Source organism: Primulina eburnea, chromosome 3 (assembly GCF_022965805.1).
Source record: "Primulina eburnea isolate SZY01 chromosome 3, ASM2296580v1, whole genome shotgun sequence".
Classification (NCBI taxonomy): domain Eukaryota; kingdom Viridiplantae; phylum Streptophyta; class Magnoliopsida; order Lamiales; family Gesneriaceae; genus Primulina; species Primulina eburnea.
Genome location: NC_133103.1, coordinates 8,350,342 through 8,372,999, shown reverse-complemented (window position 1 = coordinate 8,372,999; position 22,658 = coordinate 8,350,342). Strand labels below are relative to the sequence as shown.

The following is a 22,658-nucleotide window of genomic DNA, read 5'->3' as shown; positions in this document are numbered from 1 at the left end:
GTAGTTGTTGTAAACGCAGTTCCAATTCAACCAACCATGGCGTTCCCGTGAGGGGGGGGGGGGGGGGGGGTGGGGGGGTGGACAAAAGGCTGGGGACCATGAACAAAGGGAAATAAAATATAAATGGTAAGAGTGAAAGAAAGAGAGGGCTTTCTTATCCTACCTACACCCTCCCATTTCCTATACTACTTTTCTGCCCCCATTCTTCTCCCACTCTTCCACAATTCTCCGAGGGATGGCTAAAGTTACTGTATTTTCTCCTTATATTGTGATTTTTACTTCCCCCCCTTTTTTCATTTCATTTGGTATCCTCTCAACACTGTTGCTTTGGTATGGGATCTGTCTGGATTTGGGCCATATTGGATGGTTCTAAAAGCTTTGTTGATTGAAATTTTCTAGTTCAGCTTCATTGAGATCTGGGTCTCTGTAAAGATATATTCTTTTGTGCATCTTTTCCTTTTTGTCATTCCTGATTCCTTTCTTTTCTATTTCCATCTGTGGTGGCAGATTTTCAGTGTGGGGAAGGAGATCCTGTATTGCGAGTGGTGCAAGTAAGAATAGATTAACTAGCTTAAGTGAAAGCCTATTGAAAATATGTTTATAGTGGTAAATAGTGCGTGAAACGGGACATCAATGTGATGCATTTATGGATGTATGTGAATCAGAAGCACTGCAGACACAATCTACAACAGAGACATCGAGACCACCACCAGTTCCTGCTGATAACAAGAATGAAACCACCCATCTCTCTCGAACCAGAGAAGTTAGTTCTAGGTATAGGTCACCTACACTCTCTGCAGCCAATGGACCAAAACGCTGCCCTTCACCTAATGCCAGTAGAACATCACCAACCTCAACAGTATTGGCACCAAAAAGAGCTATTTCAGCTGAAAGAAAACGCCCCTCTAGACCATCATCACCACCCAGTCCAACTCCATCAACACCAATGCAGGATACATCTGCACAAATGCTATTGGCGTCAAAAAAAGTAGTGGGCAGTAGATTGCCAGAGTCTTTATGGCCATCTACAATGCGGAGTCTCAGTGTTTCTTTTCAATCCGATACAATATCTGTTCCTACTAGCAGGAAAGAAAAACCAGTATCTCATACTCTCACCGATCGTACTCTGAGACCATCATCTAATATAACTCGTAAACAAGCTGAAACAACACCTGCTTCAAGAAAGCCCGCACCGGAGAGGAAGAGCAGTCCAATGAAAGGAAAGAATTTTGATAAATCTGAGAACTCTAAACCCGTTGATACCCTACATACTCGCTTAGTCGATCAGCATAAATGGCCAAGCAGAATCGGTGGAAAAGTGTCTTCCGGCACTTTGAATAGAAGCATTGATCTGACGGATAGAATTAACAGAAATTCATCTTTACCCCATTCAGGCACGGGTCTGACTTCCCTTCGGAGGTTATCTTTGGATGGGGCAAGCAAACCTTTACAAAAATCTTCCAGTGATTTGTTAATGCTATTATGCAGTGATGATAACGGAAATAGATGTTCAATTGATGCCAGTTCCCTGAGTAAACAAAAGCTTGGCTCTTCAAGCTTATCAGATAGAACACTATTGTTGAATTCAGCAACAAAAGTTCAGTCTGTGACAAATCCTAGATCACGCCCTCCATCCCCCTCGCCCTCTTTTAGAGGGGTCAGTCCATCTAGAACTAAGGGTACCAATCCTTCTAGGGCACCAAGTCCTTCTCAGGCTAGACCATCCAGTCCATCCAGACAACCTCAGAGTTCTGCTTCTGTTCTTAGTTTCATGGTCGATGTTAAGAAAGGAAAGAAAGCTGCAAATCACATTGAAGATGTTCATCAGTTGCGCTTGTTATATAATAGACACATGCAATGGCGATATGCACAAACGCCCGAACTGATGCTGCATTGCATTCTCAAAAAGTAAAAGCAGAGGTTTGAGACTATCAACTGAAATTTTAGCGTGCCTTTTAACTGTTTCAAATACATTGAATATGTTATTTTGATATTTTCTAATATCCATTTTAAGTTAAATTTTTTATTCTTCTTTTTATGTGCAATTGCTGACGTGGTGGTTGTGACATTATATGCACAAGATTTCTTATCTCCTGTATTTATATGAACAAGATTTCTTATCTCCTGTGTTGTGACATTTTATGTACAAGATAATCTTCTGTGTTGTGACATTTTATATACAAGATTTCTTATCTCCTCATAAGCATATTTTATTGCTTACCTTTTCTCTTAGATATTAGCTATAAATCTGAAATTTATGAGCTAAAGTAAATTGTGATGGCGGCTGTGTCGTTTTCTTCTTCTTCTTTAAATCAAACACATCTTTATCCATTTATACGTGCATGAGTTGATTTGATGATTCAGGATATGCTGTATAGTGTGTGGAGGACAACTGTAGATATGCTAGACTCGGTAGTAGCGAAAAGGATTGATCTCCAGCAGCTGAGCCTCCAGTTGAAGATTTACTCAGTTTTGAACAATAATGTAATCAATCTCTAATTCTTAAGATGCTTGACTGACATACAAGTTAACCTATTCTGCTTTACCGGACAATTTCTTAATCAATGCGGTTTACTTTCAAATGCCACTAGCTCTTTATGGATTAGTTTCTAGAAGCACAATATATATACCTCAAGCTTTATCTGGAAAATCATATTGAGTCACAAATACGACAAATTTCTTTGAGCAGGATAATTTATTTTTGACAGGGATGGAAGGACGAGAAAAATTAATTTGGGACATGTGACTTTAATCGTCTGTACTGTAGTGAAATTGCTATTTGGTGACATCTTTGGGCTTTTTTCAAGCATAATATCAATTCTAATGACTGTTGTATGTTTATTAATTTCAAAGCATCTCATGCATCATTCAACTACAGATTTCCTTTGGGCTATTCGGAATTCAAGTAACTCGATTTTATGGAATATACTGATACCTGTGTCAAAATTCCTACTGTAAAGTCATGGTTCCAAGGGAATGCTGTACTGTCGCATTTTTAATCAAGTTTACATCAATAAATTCTTTCAAATGGTAATTGTTCACCTGATCTCACGGAATATGGTAGATTATGAGATTACGCAAAACTATCTTTTTTCGTTTGGGTCACATGATGTTATTACATAGAACTATTGTCTGACAGAGACGAGTTTCATTGATAAGAAATATCTCATGAATGGATGGAGGTGAGAAGTTTCCAATAATGATGGATTGTAAAGTTTGTGAAATGAGATTGTCAGTTATTTCAGTGGCTGCAACAGCTGATCATGTAGATAATTACAAGCTTATCCTTAACATAGGCCGATGATAAATGCATACATGATCATATTATATATTGTCAGCATGTTAAAACACGCCTCTGTTCACATTAACGGGCAAATGTTTTTAATTGATCGTATTTTTTAATTGTGGTATTCCTACAATATGCTGATATATGCATACAGCTGCATTTTGTTTGGCCTCATGACCGGTATTTGTAGCACACTGTCCGCTTCTAAGTTCACTAACTCAAATTCAACTCTCAGTTGACTGGTCTTAATGAGTGGGCTTCAGTTGAAAGAGATCATACTAATTCATTAACCTCAGCCATCCAAGATCTGCAGTCTAGCACCAACCGCATTCCAGTAACTGGAGGAGCAAAGGTATCCAGCTGACTAGTCCTTGATGCTAAATTTAATGATGCAAACTTTAATTAATCAGATATTTTCTAGGGAGATATTGAGACTGTGAAAGCAGCTGTATGCTCAGCTGTGGACGTAATGCAGGCGATGGGATCTTCATTAAGTTCCGTACTTCCAAAGGTCCGAGAAATCTGCTTTTGTATCCATCACATTCTACTGTTTGCTAACACGAGGGGGAGAATGTTATTGCATGCTATTCCTTTAGCTTACTCCGCAAAACTAATCGGTTGGTGTATCATAAGTTGAATTTATGACAACAAACAGTGAAATTCAAGCTTGTATCTTCTATCAGAGGGTGCATTTTCTAGATGGGAAACTGAGGGACTTTATCAGGAATGATATATCAATTAATTTGAGTTGCGCTAAGCTAATATAATGAAGCTACCGACTTTAGAAGCATAGCGAGCTGGATAGGGAAAGGAATTTTTTTGCCTTGCAAATTATTACACACTTCTCTCTTTTGGCTTGAATGCTAGTGGTTCTGTGACAAAATGTTTTAACACATGGTCAACCTAAATATTTAAAGAGTTGAAACTTTAGAAGAAAGTGTTTCAACATTGTAACCTTGAGTTATTTATGCACAATAATATTGACACTACAATTACCTCAATGTCTTTAATTTTGGGGCATATAGTCCTTATGTCATCTAACACCTTGTTATTAAATACCATACTAGGGTTATGAATGAAACAACACATAACTTAGTTGTTTAAATGTTACAGTCACCCCTGAAATAAATGTGGTCAGGTTTTTGGTAAAGAGAGCGTTAGCATTTTTTTGTAGAATTGTTTTTCTAGCTGGTTAAGTGGAGGTTGAGAAGATGAGAATTCGATCACCTGGTTGGCGTACCCTATTACTTTTATGTCACTATTTGTTTTCACCAGTGTTTTTTTGCCTCATAATTTTTCTATTAATTGAGAGTATTATTGTTTTCATTGGCTTCTGGGATATGTACTATTTTGATCTCTTGCGTTTTCGATGAATAGAAGTGAAAGTGTTGTTGAGTCCTTGCCTCCCAGTTTACACACATTTGTATGCTCTTAACTTAAATTTGATTTTTAGTTGGTTATATCTATTATAACTTTCATTGCACTTATGTGGGGCATATTCAAAATCAGCATCCTTTAAGACTTCAATTGCATGTATAGGTGGAGGGGATGAATCACTTGGTTTCTGAACTCGCTGATATAGCAGCACAAGAAAGAGCTTTGCTTGATGAATATGAATCGCTTATGGGCTCTTCCGCTGCATTTCAGGTGAGGACAAATAAACTTTTGTTAAGTATCAAATTTTGTTTTGTTCTTTTGCCATTCCTCTTATTGGCTTCATTGCGAGTGTGTGTGACAAGACTGAAGAGTACTAATGGTGACTCGTGGGAAGTTTGGAGTGCCATGTGATAATTGTTCTGAAGTTGATTTTTCTTCCTTGTTAGCAGCTCAGAGCTTCTCTCTGATGTTAGATAAGATGTTAGAAAGCTTATGTTTTCTCATTTTTTCAACTGTTGAGGTTGAATTTCATCCTTTGAGCTCACTTCCAGCTAAGCAACTGTGTGCCAGTTTCCCACTATTAATTTTACGCAATAAGAGTTTTACGGATAATGATAAGAAATCTCAGATGTTCACCAAACAGACAACTATGAAAGGCTTTGTCCCATCTTCCTATAATGTTTATATTTGTGATGCACTTCCATAATTTTTGCACTAATTGATGAGCCTGACTGTGCCTGGGCAGGTAGAAGAGCACAGCCTTAGGACTCATATACTGCAGATGAAACAGAAGCTATGAGAAATGGTGCATCGATGTTTTTTTGGTATCAAGAATCAGGAGCGGATTTTGTGGGGAAACGCTCCCCGTCAAATGGAAAAATATCAAATTTTATGTGAGTTCTACATAATTTTAATGTAGGAAGCTGAAGAAATACTAATCTACCCCGCTGGACAAAGTTCTTGATATGTCCTCGATTTGGATCATTCAAAATTTTGAAGAAAACACTGATGATACTCGTTAAAATTCTTGGCACCTTTCACATTCGAGAAAACTTCAAGTTCTCGGACTCTTCCAGATTAAGATCGTTCAAGAATTTTTCCGAACAAGATTTTAACAATTTCAGCTGCGTCCTCGATGACTAGCACAGATGAGATACCAATTGATGAGCAAGTTATTTTACTTGCTTGCCTTCTAATGATATTGCAGTTTAAGCTTTGCCACTAGGCCCGATTCGACCACAATGACCGCTACTTTGTGTGTATAGCTGATATGTTCGTTTTATTCATTATTTTTTTTTGTTATTGTTAGTTTCTATTAGGTTTGGTTAGGTGATCTTTTCTTGTTTCTTTTATCCACCACAGGCTCAAGCTTATATAATTTCCTCTTCATGTATTTATTTTGTAAAACTAATCTCAATGGAAATGTAAAAGAAAGCGTTGACTCATAGTCAACATCCTTGTCTTGGTTAAGGCACGGACAATTTTCTTGTTTTCCAGGTTATGGTCATTCATTCATTAGGTATGAATTTTGGCTCAGGTCTTTCTTCTATGACATAGGAGAAAAAAATTGTGGGCATCCCGATGTACATGTTAACGAGACTCTACGCGCAGAGTATTATCTACACGTAGATCCAATGGTCATAATACGTGAGATTCAAGCTTCACCTTGTTTAAAAAAAAATCAGTTAATGTCAATCGTTACATCTGTTTTGAGAACAACACCCTCAAGATAGCGAGAACTCAACCTTAATTGCATCTGAGTTAACAAAATGGAATGCAATCTTTTCAAATTAGATAGATTCAGTGGAAGGGACCTTTCCAAGAGAGCTGGCTCTCATCAATCTTTTGGGGTGGATTTTTTTTCATCATAGGTTTGTTTGCTCTCTTAAAAACTCAAGTATTTTATGTACATTTTCGATTTAGAAGATTTTAACATCTACGTGTATGTTATTATCTATACTACGTTATAAAATATGATGTGATAGAGTGATGAAGTTTCGTATCAAGAAAATTGCAATGTGGATCTTATATATTTGTGATTTTGGTACTTTATTTTCTAATTTCAGTCTTATTACATTATATGTGTTTTTTTTTTTTAGTTTTAGTCGGTTTTCTGACGTCGTGCTGACTGACATCAACGAAATATTGATTTGTATCGACCACACTTTCATGTGTACAGTGCACATTGACACTTCCAGTTAAAAATAATAAAATTTTCAAAATTTGAAAGATACGTTCTAGAAGAAAAAATAAATAATTGCATAAAGAGATATATATAACGAAAATTAAAATATATTCTTCTTTTCGATAAGTAAATAATTACCCTAACCAATTAATATAATTACTCTAAATTATGGTAAATCTTACCAAATATTAATTATCCTGTTTAAAAATATTCAAATTATTACATAAAAACAATTATATTAAGTATATGACTTGTAACTAATACGAAGATCTTAAATTTGATACGGATTTGAATTTCGAGACTCAATTATAACAATTCTTCTACAACTAAAAAAAATTATACTAACACATAAAGCTTGCAAAATATACTAACACATATATTAAACAAAAAGGCTAAAATTTGTGTGAAACGGTCTCACGGGTCATATTTGTGAGACGAATTTCTTATTTAGGTCATCCATGAAAAAATATTACTTTTTATGTAATAATATTAATTTTTGTTCTGCAATGTTCTTGAGCAATGGATCAGACCAAGAAAATAAATGCTTATTGGATAAGTGGTGAAGGGTGGGACTGGAAAGCAATAGAAGGAATCTTGCCATTGATGTCCAAAACAAATTGGCGGCTTACATCCTTTTGGACGATGATAATGCTGAGGACATTAGCTGCTGGGGAAGAACTAGCAATGGCTTATTCACAGTAAAGTCAGCTTATGAGATGGTTAATGATTCCGTTGACAACAGACAAGAAAACAGGTGGAAAACCATATGGAACCTTCAGGTCCCAAACCGAGTTCGAGCTTTTGTATGGCTAGTTGTTCTCAGAAAGATCATGAGCAATGAAGAACGAGTCAAACGAGGATTTACTACAGAGGGTCACTGCCCTTTATGTACAGAAGAAATTGAAGATGTAGACCACATTTTCAGAAAATGCAAAGAGGCAAAAGGGATTTGGAGAGAGCTACTTGCCAAAAGCAAGAATAAAGATAATTTAAGACTCCCTTTTGATGATTGGATGTGGTCGAACCTAGCTAAAGCCACACAGAAAGATACTGATTTCCACTGGAACAGTATGTTTGCAATTGCAATTTGGTGGATTTGGAAATGGAGGAATGACTATGTGTTTAAGAATAAGAAGATGGATGTCAAGATGAAGACAAAGTGGATAAAGGACCAGTATCTGGAAGTGCAAGCAGCCTTTTTAACAAAAAGAGTTATACCTCATAACAAAATTGCACATGAATATCGAAGAATCAGGTGGATACCTCCACCAAATGATTGGTGTGCTTTAAATGTTGATGGAAGTGTCAAATTTCAGGGTAAACAGGCAGGTGGAGGTGGGATCTTAAGGAAGTCAAACGAGGAATGGATTACGGGATTCATTTACAATATAGGCATCTGTACCATTGAGGAAGCAGAATTATGGGCAATATATAAAGGCTTGGAACTAACTTGGAAGCTGAGATATAAAAAAGTAGAGCTTGGAATAGACTCAGAGGTTGCTGTAAAGTGGCTACATGGAGAAGGGATGCCATGCTCTTCACTTTATAATTTGATCTTCAAATGTAAAAATCTACTAGATAGGGAGTGGGAAGTCAAAGCATTGCATATCTACAGAGAACAAAACAGAGCAGCAGATTTCTTGGCTTCGACATCACACAATTATGACAGAGGCTGGAAAGAAATTGAAGTCCCTTCGACAAGATTGAAAGAGATAATAGAAGAAGACAAGCTCGGTGTGAGTGTCGGTAGGAGAGTGCCAATTAGTTAGGCACTTTCTTTTGGGTGTCCCCCTCCCCTTTGATCAAAAAAAAAAAAAATATTAATTTTTGTTGTGAATATGAGTATGACTGACCTGTCTCACAGATTAAGATTCGTAAAACGGTCTCACATGAGACTCATTCAAACAAAAATTGAAGATGTAATAACTAATTTCGGTCCGCCATAGTTTTCACAAAATACTCTTTTCACACCACCCAAATCGAATGGAAAAAACAATTCTAACATAATTACTTATTGCAATAAAAAAAATTAAATATAGAAAATTAAAATTCATTAATTCAATAAAATTGCCAACCCACACCTGCAAAAACTATCAGAACCTCCTATATAAATTACACTTAATTTGTCATGTCCATGAAATAAAAAAAATGTTTATACGATATATTTATATTATGATAAAAAAAATATAACATAAACATTCCATTTATTTTCTAAAAAATTATGATAACGACCATTAATTTATGTTTTATTTAGATCAAAATATAAAATTTTGGGACGAGTTTTCGAATTCGAGATATCAAAATCTAACTCGTGGTCACACGTATGAATGAATGCAGCCAGGTGTCATGGATGCGTTCTACCAATTCGACATCTCAGCAATCATCAATACGGCATCGTTTCATTCCAACTCCTGATTTTTCAATAAACACCTCCTTTCATCCCACTGTACTTCACTACGCTCTCAATCTTCTCAAGGGCACTTTTGGAACGGAAACAATTCCACTGTCCTCCAGAATTCTCCACCTCCTTCAAGTTTATCTCTACTGCTTTCTTCTATCCAAATATATACACGTGTGTATGTGTATATATATATATATATATATATATATATATATACACATATGAATATCAGATTCTCTGCGTGCACTCATAGATAAAAGTTTCTTGGATTCGCTCTTCATTAAGTGAAGCACTTTAAGTCTCTGTGTTCTTGTAGTTTAGTAATGGCTGCGAAGGATAATAAAGCGATTGGCATAGACCTCGGCACAACTTACAGTTGTGTGGGAGTATGGGTAAACGACCGCGTGGAAATCATCCCAAACGATCAAGGCAACAGGACGACACCTTCCTACGTCGCTTTCACAGACACCGAGCGGCTGATCGGCGACGCGGCCAAGAATCAGGTGGCCATGAACCCGCACAACACTGTTTTCGACGCTAAGCGTCTCATCGGACGTCGAGTCAGCGACCCGTCGGTGCAGAACGATATGAAGCTCTGGCCTTTTAAGGTGATTGCAGGGCCTGGGGAGAAGCCCGTGATTGTTGTTGCGTATAAGGGGGAGGAGAAGAAATTTTCTGCCGAGGAGATTTCGTCTATGGTGCTGATAAAGATGAAGGAGACCGCGGAATCCTTCCTGGGGTATCACATAAAGAACGCGGTCGTCACTGTTCCCGCGTATTTCAATGATTCTCAAAGGCAGGCGACGAAGGATGCTGGGTCGATATCAGGTCTGAATGTGCTGAGGATCATCAATGAGCCTACGGCTGCTGCTATAGCGTACGGTTTGGACAAGAAGGCGTCGAGGGTGGGCGAGCAGAATATACTTGTTTTTGATCTGGGAGGCGGGACTTTTGATGTTTCTTTGTTGACTATTGAGGAAGGGATCTTTGAGGTGAAATCTACTGCGGGGGACACTCATTTGGGAGGGGAGGATTTTGATAACAGGCTAGTGAATCATTTTGTTGCGGAGTTTAGGAGGAAGAATAAGAAGGATATTAGTGGGAATGCAAGGGCGTTGAGAAGATTGAGGACTGCCTGCGAGAGGGCGAAGAGGACTTTATCTTCGACTACACAGACAACAATCGAGGTCGATTCTTTGTTCGAAGGAATCGATTTTTATGCGACTATTACGAGGGCGAGGTTCGAGGAATTGTGTATGGATCTGTTCTTGAAGTGTATGGAGCCTGTGGAGAAGTGTTTGAGGGATGCCAAAATTGACAAGTCTCAAGTTCATGAGGTTGTGTTGGTGGGTGGATCGACTAGGATTCCGAAAGTTCAGCAACTGTTGCAGGATTTCTTCAATGGGAAGGAGCTTTGCAAGAGTATTAATCCCGATGAGGCGGTGGCATATGGGGCGGCCGTACAGGCTGCGATATTGACCGGGGAAGGCGATGAGAAGGTTCAAGAACTGTTGCTGCTTGATGTGGCGCCGTTGAGCCTCGGACTTGAAACTGCTGGTGGGGTGATGACTGTTTTGATCCCAAGAAACACCACAATTCCCACCAAGAAAGAGCAGATTTTCTCAACTTATTCGGATAATCAACCCGGTGTTCTGATCCAAGTGTATGAAGGTGAAAGGGCAAGGACTAGAGACAACAATCTTCTTGGAAAATTCGAGCTAACCGGCATCCCTCCGGCGCCTAGAGGTGTCCCACAGATCAATGTGACATTCGACATCGATGCCAATGGTATACTAAATGTGACAGCAGAGGATAAAACAGCGGGCGTGAAGAACAAGATCACGATCACGAATGACAAGGGTAGGCTGAGTAAGGAGGAGATAGAGAAAATGGTGCAGGATGCAGAGAAATACAAGGCGGAGGACGAGGACGTGAAGAAGAAAGTCGAGGCCAAGAACTCGCTCGAGAATTATGCCTATAACATGAGAAACACAGTGAGGGACGAGAAGTTCGCGTCAAAATTGAGCTCCGGCGACAAGGCTACGATCGAGAAGACAGTGGAGGAGACGATAGAGTGGTTGGATAGGAATCAGTTGGCCGAGGTCGAAGAGCTCGAGCACAAGTTGAAGGAATTAGAGAATGTTTGCAATCCCATCATTTCTAAGATGTATCAAGGCGGTGGGGATGTTCCCATGGACGAGGACATGCCGGGAGGTGGCGCCGCCGCCAGCTCGGGTGGCAGTGGCGCGGCCGCCGGACCGAAGATAGAAGAGGTAGATTGAGCCCTCCTTTGACCTTGAAGATGGTTCTATGTTCCGAGTGATGGTTTCTTGGTATAGTTTTGTTGAGTTAGTTGAGATCGTGTTTCTTTTTGTATCTTGTGGTCCGGTTGATGTAGTAAGTGGTAGTTTTTGCGAATATGAGTGCGACACTAATTAAATAAAGAATAATAATAGAAAATATTTGTCAAAATATAATAAAGAAATAAGTTTTGTCCTATTTATGGTTGATCTGGTTTGTTAATTTTTTAAAATAATAATATGAATAGTTTAAACAATATAATTATTTACGACAATTAGTTTAATTTAAGTATTTTAAATAAATGAACAATAATAACAAAAATATTAGTAGTACTATTGATAACATAAATTTCTATAAAGAGCGAGAATGTGGGAAAATAGCTAGCTATTCAAAGAGAAAGGCCTACATGAGCAAAATTAAATTCTTTAATAGTGGTAAAAAATAATAAAATTAACAAAAGGAAATAAAATAATAATATATGATGCATATATTGCAATCACAATGGTCTCGAGGATCCTAGATCAAGAATAATTGAGAAGTTGTAGTGGTAGTACAAGTTATGTGGACATATTTAAATTAACTATTTTTAAAATGTTTAAAATTTAAAAATTTTTACTACCAACTACCTATTTCTATTTATTAAGTGGGCAGAAGCATGTAGAAAATTGTCATGAAATGTTATTTATAACATTATAATGATGCCATTTTCAATAATTCTTTGTAATGAGAAATGAATTTCTTCTAATAAAAAAAATAATTCAATTCATTAATTGATTCACATTTGAGTTATCATTCAAATTTTTTCACAAATATCTACATTTCATTCAAAATCACAATCAAATATCATCTATATGTGATGAAGAACGCATGTGTATTATTTATGAATAGGTTTCTCGTGAGACGGTCACACGAATTTTTATCTGTGAGACGGATTAACCTTATCGATATTTACAATAAAAAATAATACTCTTGGCATAAAAAGTAATATTTTTTCATGGATGACTCAAATAAGATATCTGTCTCACAAAATACTATCCATGAGATCGTCTCACACAAGTTTTTGTCATTATTTATTAATATACTCTTTTAATAGAATGTTCACATTGATGATGAATAGATAAATAGATTATGAAAAATGAGAATTAAAACTAAATTAAAAACGAAATACATATCATATTGGAAATACATGCATATAACCTATTTTGAAAAACAAGTGGAATATTCTTATTAAAAGGGATTAGTAAAACAGTGTAATAAAAGTTTATCCATATATTAATAAAAATATATCCAATAAATAAACTTCTATCTTAATTAAATGTTATTAGTTTGCCTTAATGAAATATATTTACCTTCCGAAAGAAGGGTTTTCGCCTTTTCGGTGTTAGGAGTATATATATGCATACATCTTCCTATCGAACGTCTTCTTCCTCTCTTTCTCACCATTAGAGAGAGGAAACCCTAATTCTCTTTCTCTCTATAAAGTAATCCTTATCCATCTCTCTTTCTATCTTTCCTGTTTTCGTAGATCAGAATTCTCGCAAGAAAGCTTGTGGTTGATTGGACGGTGGATATTTTTTTCTGTTGGATTTGGAGTTATGCAGTCTGATCAGTCGGTGTTGAGCTTGAGACCAGGTGGTGGCACTCGCAGCGGTAGCAGAGTATTGGGCCCGCGCTTCGATTCATCAACGGCGGCCAATTCTGATCTCCCGCTGTTGCGTCCTCACGGTGGTAACCTTGCAACTTCACTCCCTCTCTTCAAGGTTGGATTTTATTTCAGATCCAGGTTTTTTTAATTTTTACCTGAATCTCTCTTCGAGATTCGCTAGTATTCTATTTACTTTTTTCAAATTTATCGATCATTGATGTCTTCTGCTGCTTGTTTTTTGGGTCTGTGTTCATCTGCCAAGCCGGTGGTATCGACGTGTGTCTGTGAATTTTTGAATTGTGCACTCCGTGAAGAAATCATTTGACGCGCGTGATTTAATTTCCGTGGGATTAAGTGGCACAGATTTTTTGCTTTAGGAAAAACTAAGACATACTTTTGGGTAGTTAAATGACGGGATTAAAGTTTTGTTTATAAAGTAAAGATCTTTACATGGATGATCCTGTTTTACAATCATGGGATGTGACTAGGATGGGATTGAGGTCGATTTCTCATTCTTGGCACTTGATAGTGCAGATAAAATGTAGGTAACTCGGTTTTATGCGAATCTGAGACTAAATCTACGTCTTTGAAACCTCGCTATACAGAATACTTGTGCAATAACTTTTGGTCGAATATGTCATTATTCTGCTCAAATAGATTCCCAGTATCTTGATGCTTTTTGATCTGTAATTAATTCTATAGGTAACTGTGTACCGATTATATGCTAGTGTTGAAACTCTGTTTAAATTTTTAATAGACAGGAGAGTCTCAATTTGATGGCCGTGAACGTGTCCAATATACTAAAGACCAGCTACTGCAGTTAAGGGAGGTAAGGTTTATTTATGATCTCCTCACATGTGATGCTATCGTTTATGTGTATAACGGTATGCATTTTCGGGATTTCCTTTGCATGATTCTAGTATTCGACGTCAGAGTATCACTTCAGAATCCATTCAATCAGTTATGTAACGAACTTTCTTGTATGTATATATTAATTAATGATTAATTTTACGGGTTTGGTGGGCCATTTGAATCTTGTTACGGATAAAAAATGTATAATTTGTCGAGTTCACATTAAAAGCTTGAACAATCATTAAATATGAGCATACATTTTTCTGTAGTAATAATGATACCGTTTAAATTGTTATTTACTTGCTGTTGATATCTGGCTCTAGCGGTGACGTTGATCTTAATATCTTTCACGTTTTTTATTGCTTTTATGTAGGTGATAAACATTCCAGAGGATATTTTGAAAGTCAAACAAGAAGTTGATTCTGAATTTTTTGGTGCAGATCCAAGTTGGATTAGAGGAGAAAATAATGTAATTGAGTTTGTTTAGTTTCTCCTTTCCATGTCTTGTGAATATAAATTAATGGAAATTGTCCTACGTGCAGCTCCCAAATCAGGTTCAGAGTCGATATTCTGAGCCAGACAAACGTGACTGGCGTGATCGTTCATTGCCTGCAGATGAGAGATCCTGGGAGGCAGCGAAAGAAAAAGATTTTGGCGGCCATTTTGACCCTAGGCAACAAGGCGTGAATCGTTATAAGCAAGATCAGCTGAACTCGCAGTTTCCAAAAGCACAAATTGCTTCCAACCAAGGGGTAGTGTATTTTCATTAAAATTGCACCATAATTTATTCTCTCGCTGTTTTTGTTCCCTTTTTAAATTTGTTACCAAATAAGCTTTAGCATTTGTGCATTCACAAACAAGATAAGAGTGTGAACTAGCTAATCAATAGTTATTTGGGTTTCTATGTTTATTTATCTTCTATGTTGTGCCAATTTGTGCGATTTGTCGTGTGTCTATATCGTTCCTCTTCTGCTAGTTTGTGCTGGAGATGGATGTGGAGTTTATTACATATATCTTGTTATGTAACTTAAGAGTTAAGACTGATAATAAGGTTTATGACATCGTGTCTCCTATGTTTTTTCTATTTTAGTTCGTCTGAACAATGCTTAATATTCACCTGAATATTTTATGTACATGACATTTGTGTCACTTTCGTTGAAAATGTTCTTGTTTATAACTGGGAATTAATTTTAGACTGCCCTTGGATGAGTGAAGTTTGACTGAAAGCAATTGCTTGCGTCATTTTTTGGGTTCTTTAACCATTTTCCAATACTTTTGACTAAATTGCTATCCAAAGGCTTAGTTATCTTTTTTCTTTTGTTTTTTACACTTCTTGTTCTTGTCCATTTGTCGGTGTGGCAATCTTTAAAGTATTACACTTGTTCAAAAGTTCAACTTGTTATGATATTATGTTCTAAGGGCTGCCCCTTTAAGCAAACACTTTAAATTTCTCTGTTGATGATGTTTCTCTAGCACTTCCTGGTCATACATAAAGTTTTGAACATGTGATTATGTCTGCTGGAAATGTTTTTTGAGCCATTTCTATAATATTTGTGTACTAAACTGCGATCTTAGTTATGTTGGAGAGTGTGTAAGCAGTTATATACCACCCTGCAGTCTGTTGCTTCAAATTATTTTGTTTATTTTCATGTATGGCTTATGAAACAGGTTGCACCTGCTCTTATCAAGGCTGAGGTACCATGGTCTGCTAGAAGGGGGAACCTTTCTGAAAAGGAACGCGTTTTAAAAACAGTGAAGGGGTAATTAATCTCCATTTTCACCCGCTGCACGTATTGCATGTAGAATACGTAGATTTTTTTAACTCGCTGCATTCAATAATTTTCCGGATTGAAGTAATCCAGTTTCTGAATCATAAACCGATATGATTACTCTGATGTGATCTTTGTACTTGTTGCTGTTGACATCAAGTTCCTTTAAAAATTTTGTGCAACATATAATATAATGAAATGGCAAAAAGTTCCTCTTTTATTTATTACTAGCTGATACTCTCTTTGTATATTTTCTGATAGATTTCTTCTATAAATTCTAGTCTTTGAAGGCATTAATCTTGTTGTATTAAGAATTGCTGTTGATCCTCGTATATTTTGCAGCATCCTGAATAAGCTGACTCCGGAGAAATTTGATCTTCTGAAGGATCAATTGATCAACTCTGGGATTACTTCAGCTGATATTTTGAAGGTCCTAAATGTTTTGATATTAGTATTAGACTATGTTTTTTATGTCCTTTTAATTTGCTGGTATAGTTTCTTCTAAGCATTATGTCTATTTTTGCGCCTTTTAATGCAAGCTCCTGATGTATTTCTTTTCTCGCTTTTAGGGAGTTATCTCCTTGATATTTGACAAAGCTGTGCTGGAACCAACATTTTGCCCTATGTATGCGTTGCTGTGTTCAAATCTAAATGAAAAGCTCCCTCCATTTCCATCGGATGATCCTGGTGGGAAAGAAATTACTTTTAAGCGGGTTCTCTTGAATAACTGCCAGGATGCATTTGAAGGTTCTGACAAGTTGAGGGAAGAGCTTGCACAGATAACTGCTCCTGAGCAAGAATCAGAACGAAGAGATAAAGAAAGGTTACTCAAACTGCGTACACTTGGAAACATCCGTCTCATTGGAGAACTTTTGAAGCAGAAGATGGTTCCTGAGAAAATTGTTCACCACATTGTTCAGGTTAATCTCACACACATTATCTATCTGTTTGTCTGCTTGTATGTCTAGCAGTCTAATGAGTTTATCCATCCATCTTTTATTATTTAGAAGCTGATATGATAGCATGAAATTTTCTTGAGCAGGAACTGCTGGGACACGATACCAAGAGTTGTCCCGCGGAGGAGAATGTTGAGGCCATATGTCAGTTCTTCAACACCATTGGAAAACAGCTCAGTGACAACCAAAAATCAAAGCCCATCAATGATGTATATTTCAATCGCTTGAAGGAATTGTCAACAAATTCTCAGCTTGCCTCACGACTGAGATTCATGGTTCGCAATGTTCTAGATCTACGTGCCAATAATTGGGTTCCACGACGAGAAGAGGTGAGTGTAACAGTTTTTTTGCTGACAGTTTTCATACCTTTCTTCTTAAGTTCTTAACTGATTTATTCTTTTGATTTACCAGGTGAAAGCCAAAAAAATAACGGAGATCCATTCCGAGGCTGAGAAAAATCTGGGGCTACGTCGAGGTGCTACTGCTAGTATTAGAAATAGTCGAGCTGTTGCTTCTGGGGATCAAGGAAGTCTTTCTCCCACTGGATTCCCAATGAATCGCCCTGGTTCTGGTGGTATGATGCCTGGTATGCCGGGAATAGAAAATGGAAACTGGGAAGTTCCTAGGACTCGATCTACACCAAGAGGTGATAGCTCATCCATTCAGACTGCTGGGCGTGTTCAGCCGCCAATTGGGAAATCCCCTTCAGTGAACCAGCGGCTTTTACCTCAAGGTACCGGAGGTTTCACCGGTGGCAAAAGTAGTGCCCTCTTGCAGGGCAGTGGTGCATCTCCTACTCCCCCATCTAGCTATGGAGGATATGGTATGAACCCTGGATCTCATGTGACTGCTCCACACAGACTGGCTCCAATTGCTCCATCTGTGACTCCAGATCCAGTTACTGACAAACCAATGGCTCTATTTGTCAAATCAAAAGATGCGCTCAAGAAAGAAACATTTGATCTTCTGGAGGAATACTTTAGTATCAGACATTTGGACGAGGCACTTCAATGTGTACAAGAATTGAAATCTCCTTCTTATCATCCTGAAGTCGTGGAAACGGCCATCTCCCTTGGATTGGATAAAAACCCACCTTGCATGGAGCCAGTCTCCAAACTTTTGGAGTACCTGTATGCCAAAAATGTACTTAGTGCAAAGGATATCAGTGTTGGATGCCTCCTCTACGCTGCTATACTGGATGATCTAGCCATCGATGTACCAAAAGCACCAGCCAATTTTGGTGAGATTATCGGGAAACTTGTTTTAGCAGGAGGATTAGACTTCAATGACGTGAAGGAGATTCTGACAAAGGTGAGTGATGATTTTTTCCAAAAAGCCATATTCGCTGCTACAATAAAGACTGTTAAATGTGGCCCTGCTGGCAACGAGCTTTTGGGTTCACAGTTCTCGGATGTTGCAGCCTGCGAGAGCTTATTTTAGAGCTCACTCAGTTGCTTGAAACTTTTTACCCCTCCTGGAGGCAGTGTGTTTTTTCTCACCTCTGGTATGTGCTAATGTCACATTAAAAGTTGAGCAATAAGTTGGAGGTGGAGCTATGAGGAACTGTATATTTAATTTTTCTTTTTGTTCAAGAGGCCATAATAGTGAAAGAATTAGACCGTGTAAAAAGATTTTTGGTTGTTGAAAGTGGCAAAGCATAGGCCATGGATGCTCTAGACTGATTGGTCCTTTAGTACCCAGTTGTTTTGTATTTGACTAGTTTTTAAAAATTTGTTATAAGTTTTGGCGACTTGTTAAATTTGTGGATCATGATATGCTACTAAGAACAATTTTATAAAGAATCTGATGGTATAATTTCATTGATTTTCCGGAAATTTCGAAGTCTGGGAACCAATTGTTTTATATTTTTCAAAAATAAATTGCCATGTTTGTGGTAGGGGTTGGGAGATCTCTACTTGTGTATATAAATAAATCGCAAGGGACAGCGTCTTGAACAGGGTCTTGACTTTCTCGATAGTGCAGCCGAGTATGAATATGCAAAGGTAAAGTAGGGTCTTGAACAAAACCTGATTAGAAATATTGTATATATTATTAAATATTTCAAGTTTCCTGTACGAACTAGGTTCATGAGCCACTGCATCTTCGAATAACTATCTTTTCGAATGTCAGTTCCATCCTAGCATCAAAATCTTTAAAAAAAAAAAACAAAAAGAAAAAGGAGAAGAAAGTAATCACAGCAGAAAATGCTTATCTACAAGGTTATTTCTCTTGGAAAACTGATCAAGTAAAATGGACGACACAAATCACACTAACTGAACAAACAGCATTCGACAGAAGCTGAGGTACAGATGGAATTATATTTAAAAAATTACACGCGTACATTATGGGAATACACTGCACAAGTTTTCCGTCACATTGCGCCAGTAACTCGGCAGTGACACAATGGATATCCTATCAAATTCTGAACACATCTGTTTGGAATCGCTCATCATACAAATTCCAATGACCACATCTTTCAGCGTGAACAGTGGACCTTGGGATATAGGAGTTGGGCTTCTTCATATGTTTCAAGTTCTTCAGATTAAATGCAGATTTACAACATCCCGAATAGTCACATTTGCACATCCAGATAGATCAATGTATTCCAGATTTGCGGACCCTTCAGCAATCAAAGCAAGGCCTTTGGCTGTCAACTATGAGAAGCAAAGTTCAAGATGCAAAAGATAAGGCATAAATTTTGAGATGGCAGCAGCTTCTGAATCTCAGTCTTGCGAGCACGCATTCAGATACCCTTTCGGGACTATTCCCATATGCTGGGAAGGGTCCAGCCAATTCATTGAATTACGTCTTAGAATTTTTATATTTGAACAACGCGATCCTCTTGTAGCCAAAGACTTGTGAGAATTTGTGGCAATAGCTGACATCTAGTTCCTTGATCTTGGGGAATCCAGATGCTATTTCAGCCATAATTTCATCTGTGACATGAGGACAGCTCCTGATAGAAAGAACTTCAAGATTCCGGCACCTGGAAAAAATTCAAGGACAAACAAGAATTTGATAATTGTGATCGGTATCTTTTTGGTAATTTAACATATTTACGGGAAGAGCCACAACAAGATTGGTAATACTTCCCTGCGTAACATGCTAGGAAATGCTCTAAAATTTAGTTAAACCATGAACACAGAAGAAAAATGCTACAAATTGAGAAAATCACCCAGCATCGACACTCACTCATTACAAAGAAAGCGTTCTTCTAGCTTACTTTGAATCATAAAACTAAGAGAAAGTTGGCATAAAAGCAACAGTTCATTAACCATTACTGTGAAAAGACTCGAGTAATCCAAAAGGACCAAGCGTCTTCATTTGCTCATAACAAACATTAGTTATGCATAAAATTCAACCAAATAAAGCATCGTCATCGCATAATTACAATGATGCTCAAAGGTAAAAGAGGATCTAAAAAGAAGAACGCAGTTAGAACTCAAAAAGTTGCATTCTAATTTATTCAACGGCGCTGCTACAGCCTACAAGCTATCACAAAAAATAAAGATTTGATGCAAACTTTATCAGCCTTCTAATGACCATAAATATTCAAAATTGCAATACTTTCATATCCAAACAAAAATTTCCCAATGTCGTCCACTCCTTTTCTTCTCTTGGACAATGTGAGCCATTGCATCACAATTGAGATCCAGCTTTATAATATCATTCTAGGTTTTCCATCTATCAGTGTAGCTCGTCCATTCACCATTTTAATGGGTTGGATCATGGATGGCTCAGGGTACGTTCTTATTGCAATTTTGAATTTTTGCAAGTTATGCAATCCACAGCAGCCGATATGAATGAAATTTTGTAGATTACATCCGCAATAAAAAGTACAAAAACTGCTAAAACTCAAATGAATCTGACGTCCAATCATCCCAATCCGATCAAACGCGGAAATACCTACCAAAAATAATTTTTTAAACATATATACCTCTCAGCAACCAAAGACAGAGAACGAGCAGCGCAATGGCTGAGGCGAACTTCTGTAAGCGAGCCTCCACTCCAAAAAACGACGGATCGGAGCATCCTATCGATTATTTTCTCAAATTCGGGGGTCCAGAACCACGGCAAGTCAGTGGCGGAATCGAAGTGAGTATCGAAATTTTTTGTGTAAACAATTTATAATTTAATTTTAATAAGATGGGTAGAATGATTATTTTTTATTATATAAACTAAACTGGAAAAAATTTATTGCTAAAAACGTATCATATTACAAAAATTTGTGTGAGACGGTCTCACGAGTCATATTTGTGAGACAGATCTCTATGCTAAAAATATTACTTTTTATTGTGAATATGGGTAAGGACGGTCCTCACATGAGACCTACTCAAAACATATATATTACGAGAAATAATCTATTCTCGTTTAAAAAAAGTAAAAATAATAAAAGTAATTTAGGTCAGGCAAAATAAGTTCCATTGTACATACCAAATATATATTTTACAGGCATCACTCACTTAATATACAGTAAAATAATAGATATACTTGGATTTAATTTATCATTTAAAGTAATTTTACTTATTTAAATAATTTTGTTTTAGGTTGAGCTCGTAGCAGAGATTTAATTTTGGATAAACTTTGAAAAATTGATTCGAATATAGAATGAATGTATTTGAATTCCATATCAGTTACCATTGCATTTATATAAATTAACAAATATGTTCAAATTAATCGAACATAGTTATTGTTCAACAATCGCGCTCATCAATCAATTGGCATAGTCAATAAACTAAGAGCAAGTCTCTTGTGAGACGGACTCACGAATCTTTATCTGTGAAACGAGTCAACCCTACCGATATTCACAATAAAAAATAATACTCTTAGCATAAAAAGTAATATTTTTTTATGGATGACCCAAATGATATATCTATCTCACAAAATACGATCCGTGAGACCGTCTCACACAAGTTTTTGACTCGAACTAAATTGGATGTCCATAATCCATACAATTTCAAAAATTAAAAGATTCATAATTTAAAATTTTTGTCCTCTGATAGATAGGAGTTTCCAAGTAGTTTTGTTTCTGTGTTTTAACATAAGCAGTCATTTGGACTTCATTTATGTTCAAACAATCGATCAAATCAACGCTGCAAAGTCTTAATGCCAACGATGTTCTTACGTAATCAGCCTTAATGTTCTTGTTTGGACAAGAAAAAACACTTGACAATTCAAATAAAGAATCCTAGCAGTAGCATGGAACACGTTATTTGCCTAATAGTTACTTAGGGGAAAGCGTTGGCGATTAAGTGATAAGAATACACTGCAAAGAGCAATAACAATATGCAGATAAACGAACTGAACAATATTCAACATAAAAAACTAAAAATCCTTCACAAGTTGGCTACATCTAGACTTGTTAATAAAGTTAAGCATAAAATATTTAAGTGTTCCATATATTGCCTTCAATTCCTAGTTCATAATCATATTTGTACCAATCCTACGAATCTTGGTGACATTTCATCTAAAACAATTATGCTACATCCATAGCTATTAAAAGCCCGAAGGAAATGCGTCTAGGCTCAGGACGCAATGAGACTACCATTGCAAACAAGCTAATACACATCTCTGTCATGACGCGTGTGCCTTAACCATGAAGCCCTAAGCATCGGTGTGCTGTAAATACTCATATCGCCTCTCAAGCTCACCTTCGATGTAGGAGTGGTGAATCCAAGATGAAATCCATGTTATCACTCCTTTATCTTATGATCTGTGGCGCACCACTTCAATAAGGCTCATAGCATGCCTTGCACCATGCCTAGACTCCATGAGACGTACGCACCTTATGGCACTCTGTGCTTCTAATAACTATGGTAACATCTAGTTGTTATTATCACATGGTAATGCTTTCTAAACAGTATGACAACCCAGACATCATATTTG

The 22,658-nt window shown here is 37.1% G+C and overlaps 3 protein-coding genes and 1 pseudogene across 3 annotated transcripts; 3 read left to right on the top strand and 1 right to left on the bottom strand.

Annotated features, from left to right (window-relative positions):
• Positions 1-430: 430 nt before the first annotated feature.
• Positions 431-6,144, top strand: LOC140826004 (AUGMIN subunit 8-like). The gene is given in 8 exon segments (XM_073188085.1): positions 431-551; positions 666-1,870; positions 1,873-1,920; positions 2,365-2,484; positions 3,522-3,638; positions 3,708-3,797; positions 4,826-4,933; positions 5,409-6,144. Coding segments are annotated over 7 exon segments (1,461 nt in total). The 5' UTR covers positions 431-551; positions 666-946; the 3' UTR covers positions 5,463-6,144.
• Positions 6,145-9,322: 3,178 nt separating this feature from the next.
• LOC140826003 (heat shock 70 kDa protein-like) lies at positions 9,323-11,746 on the top strand. Its single transcript, XM_073188084.1, has one exon. The coding sequence runs from the start codon at positions 9,573-9,575 to the stop codon at positions 11,529-11,531; it is 1,959 nt and encodes a 652-aa protein (XP_073044185.1). The 5' UTR covers positions 9,323-9,572; the 3' UTR covers positions 11,532-11,746.
• A 1,216-nt stretch (positions 11,747-12,962) lies between these two features.
• LOC140826001 (eukaryotic translation initiation factor-like) lies at positions 12,963-18,598 on the top strand. Its single transcript, XM_073188081.1, has 9 exons — positions 12,963-13,310; positions 13,953-14,024; positions 14,421-14,516; positions 14,590-14,799; positions 15,716-15,807; positions 16,159-16,246; positions 16,386-16,736; positions 16,859-17,101; positions 17,184-18,598. The coding sequence occupies exons 1-9, from the start codon at positions 13,146-13,148 to the stop codon at positions 18,210-18,212; spliced, it is 2,346 nt and encodes a 781-aa protein (XP_073044182.1). The 5' UTR covers positions 12,963-13,145; the 3' UTR covers positions 18,213-18,598.
• Positions 18,599-18,964: 366 nt separating this feature from the next.
• LOC140826697 (F-box protein SKIP1-like) lies at positions 18,965-20,897 on the bottom strand (annotated as a pseudogene).
• Between the last annotated feature and the right edge of the window lie 1,761 nt (positions 20,898-22,658).